This window comes from Chaetura pelagica, unplaced genomic scaffold (assembly GCF_000747805.2).
Source record: "Chaetura pelagica isolate M959 unplaced genomic scaffold, ChaPel_1.0 scaffold121, whole genome shotgun sequence".
NCBI classification, from domain to species: Eukaryota; Metazoa; Chordata; class Aves; order Apodiformes; family Apodidae; genus Chaetura; species Chaetura pelagica.
In genome coordinates, this window is record NW_009954546.1 from 49,666 (window position 1) to 53,137 (window position 3,472).

The 3,472-nt window shown below is 46.3% G+C and overlaps 1 protein-coding gene across 1 annotated transcript in view; it reads left to right on the forward strand.

Moving 5' to 3' along the window:
* Positions 1–839: 839 nt before the first annotated feature.
* IER3IP1 (immediate early response 3 interacting protein 1) overlaps positions 840–3,472 on the forward strand; it is a 7,425-nt gene continuing 4,792 nt past the window's right edge. Inside the window, exon 1 of the mRNA XM_010005026.1 lies at positions 840–873. Coding sequence (XP_010003328.1) covers positions 840–873 — 34 coding nt within the window. The remainder of the gene's footprint in view (positions 874–3,472) is intronic.

The following is a 3,472-nucleotide window of genomic DNA, read 5'->3' on the forward strand; positions in this document are numbered from 1 at the left end:
GATGGGGCTTGGAGCAGCCTGGGCTGGTGGGAGGTGTCCCTGCCCATGCAGGAGGGCGGGACTGGATGATCTTCAACGTCCCTTCCAACCCAAACCAGTCTGTGATTCTGTGATTACATTAACCATATTCCCATTAAAAATATTGCTACTGATATAATTTTCCATGGTCTCATGGAAGCACATTTGCACATCCATGGTGGCAAACACCAACTCCTCACCTGTAACAGCCCCTTTGGTCTCCATCATTCCATACCTGTATTTAGGGAGCTGTTCCTGCCTGCCCATCACCCATAAGAATACCCTCAGGCACCCCTTCTCTTTGTTCTCCTTAATATCCCTGCTTTATCTCCATGCTGTTTGCTACACACAGACAAAATCCAACCCCCCCCTTGTCAAAATTCATGGAGCTGTTTCCTGATCCTCCTGTAAATCCCTCCTTAAGACCCACTGCTGCCTCAACACCTGCAAATCCTGACTGTCTGTCAGCAGTAACTTCCAGTTCTCTGGCAGAATCTCTTTGTGTTCACACTCCCCTGTGTTGCTCTGCTTTTGATATCGCTGGTTTTCCAGCTGAGACATGGAAAATCTCCACACCTGTCATCGCTGAGAAATATCTGTATTATACAGATAATAAGTATAAGTACCAAGTATAACTTTGGCTTTGGTTCTGGACTGGTGTGACAACTGGTGACTGGGGTGAAGATGCCAGTAATCCCAGGATAATCAAGGCAACAGCATGTGATATTGTCCTGTTGATGACAATGAGATGAAGAGCAGTGTGTGTGCACACACCAGACAACAGGTGACATTAAAAGGCTGTGATGGGTACAGAGCCAACCATGGTAAACCTAGGAAATGGCATCAATAAAATCGGTAACTTTCTATACATTTCTGTATATTCCTTTACCTCCTTCACTTGGTTGGGCTCATTTCCAGCCTTTTCTGTGTCTCCAAAATACCCTTACTGCTCTGGCTGTGTAAAATCTCTGAAGGAGGAAACTGTCTAAGCAAGTTGAGAAAACAAGATGGTGGGAAGTGAGGTGGAGGATGTAGGGATGGAAGTCGTGAGAAGACTTCCTTTGACCTGGTCTTTGCTCACCAGGAATAAACCAGGATAATCCTGAACATGTGCCTGTTGTCATGTACAGTCAGACCCAAGGAGTTGTGCTCTGCTTGATACTGAACAATAAGGTGAGCATAAAAAACCCACCGAGGTCTCTCCAGTACTTCACCAGCCTGAAGTTGAAACCTTTGACATCTGCAAGGTGGTTTCAAACTCTCCTTCACGGTGACTGTCACTCTGCAGGTGACACCTCAGGCATTTACTGCAATAGAACATGATGTCTTCATGGAGAAGAAGAAAAAACAGCCTTTCCTTTTCTGCTTTTCCCTTCAATCAACTACCATGGTGACTGAGAGATCAGGCTCATGTGGTGGTGAAGTTGCCATGATGGATTTTACAGAGGGGAAAATCATGTAAAATTGATGTAAGCTTTTGATACCAGCTACTCCTTGGAAATACATCTCAATTATGGGTAAAAACACTAACCCATAACTTGTATATTTATTTTTAAAACCTTTTTTTTTTTTCCCCCCAGTGCCATAATTCTAAACATGAGCTCTTCACTGAGGTTATTACTTATTGATAGGTAAGGAGGTAGCCCAGGAAGTGCTACTTGATGCTGGTGGTTAGTAGATATGCCTGTTAGTGACCCCTTCATATTTATCTGTATTTAATTATAGAACAACTGCCATAAAGCCCTAAGCTATGTCTGAGAAGAAAAGGCAGTTCCATTTGTGAGACCTTTAGATGCAGAATCCTGCATCTTCAACTGCACTAAACCAAGTGTTTTGGAAAGGAAAGCTGAAGAGAAGCAACAGCTGAGGTGTTGGATTGTTCGTGCCTACTTTGGGTGGTGTCTGAATATCAATTGTAAAGTCCAGATGCCTAATTAGTTGCTGAAGTACTAGATCATCTCGTGCTCGCTGGTGAGTGAATCTTAACCCAGAGGTGAAGCATGGAGATTATGAACCCTGAATAACAGAATCAGAACCTTTTAGGTTGGAGAAGACCTTTCACCCAGTCCAACCACTCCCCCAGCCCTGCCAAGGGTAAGTTGCAGTAAAAGGCACACAGAAAGATGTAAAACCAAAGACGTTTACAGCTAGATACAACTTGGACTTCTGGTGCACTGACAACAAAATCTTGGGTGATCCGTCCTCTTACACATGTGGGGCCTCAGTGTTTTCCCCTTCACCCCAGCGTTTTAAACCCACTCACTTCAGAATCACTCATTCCTAGTGGGATAAAGATAGGGTGAGCCCAGTGCTGGTACTGGGCACAGTCTGACACAATTCATCCCAATCCTCATCCATATCTGCAGCACCTTAAGTAGAAATACAGTTGGTCTGGTGCCAGCCCCCATCTCCCTTGCCCTTCTCTGGACACGCTCCAGCCCCTCCATCTCCTTCTTGTCCTGAGGGGCCCAGACCTGACCCCAGGATTCCAGGTGCCCCCTCCCCAGGGCCCAGCACAGGGGGACCAGCCCTGCCCTGCTCCTGCTGGACACACCAGTGCTGACACAAGCCAGGATGCTGGTGCCTTCTGGGCCACCTGGGCACTCACTGGCTCATGTTCAGCTGCTCTCAACCAACACCCCCAGGTCCTTTTCCTCTGGGCACTTTCCAGCCTCTCTTCCCCAAGCCTGGAGCGTTGCCTGGGGTTGGTGTGACCCAAGGGCAGGACCCAGCACTTGGCCTTGGTGAACCTCACACAATTGGCTCCATGGATCAATGGATCCAGCCTTTCAGGTCCCTCTGCAGAGCCTTCCTGCCCTCAGATTGTATCAGAAGGTATTTCCCAGGTCACATAAAAATTCTGTGCCAGGGCAAAAAACTGAGGTTGGGTCTCTCCAGCCCACCACATTAAGCACCAAGTTATCATTTCTCTCCTGGCGAATGAGCCCGATAACCACCATAGCGCAGCCATTATGCAAATCACTGCATCCTCATCGAGTAATAAAAGCTATCAACCATCCAGAGTGAAGGGGTTTGTATATTGTATGATTACTGAGAAATAAAATCAGTCAGAGTGATTATGCAAATGACCCCCTTCAGCCAATCAGACTGAAACGTACTCAGGAAAGAAGTGTGTATTTATGCATCAATACCTATACAGTATCCCTGAGCTTCAGTTATTATTATTTTTGTTATTTGAGTGCAGAAGTACCCAGAGGCTCCAGTCAATCCAATATAAAATATAATTGTCTTCTTTTAGATTCTGCTACGAATCCTGACTTCTGCAGTCATTCCATGTTGGATGAACAACAGTTGGGATCTCAGCCCATTTCCTACCTGTACAAAAATGTCACAGACTCAGAATGGTGTGGGTTGGAAAGGACCTTCAAGATCATCCAGTTCCAACCCCCCTGCATGGGCAGGGACACCTCCCACCAGCCCAGGCTGCTCCAAG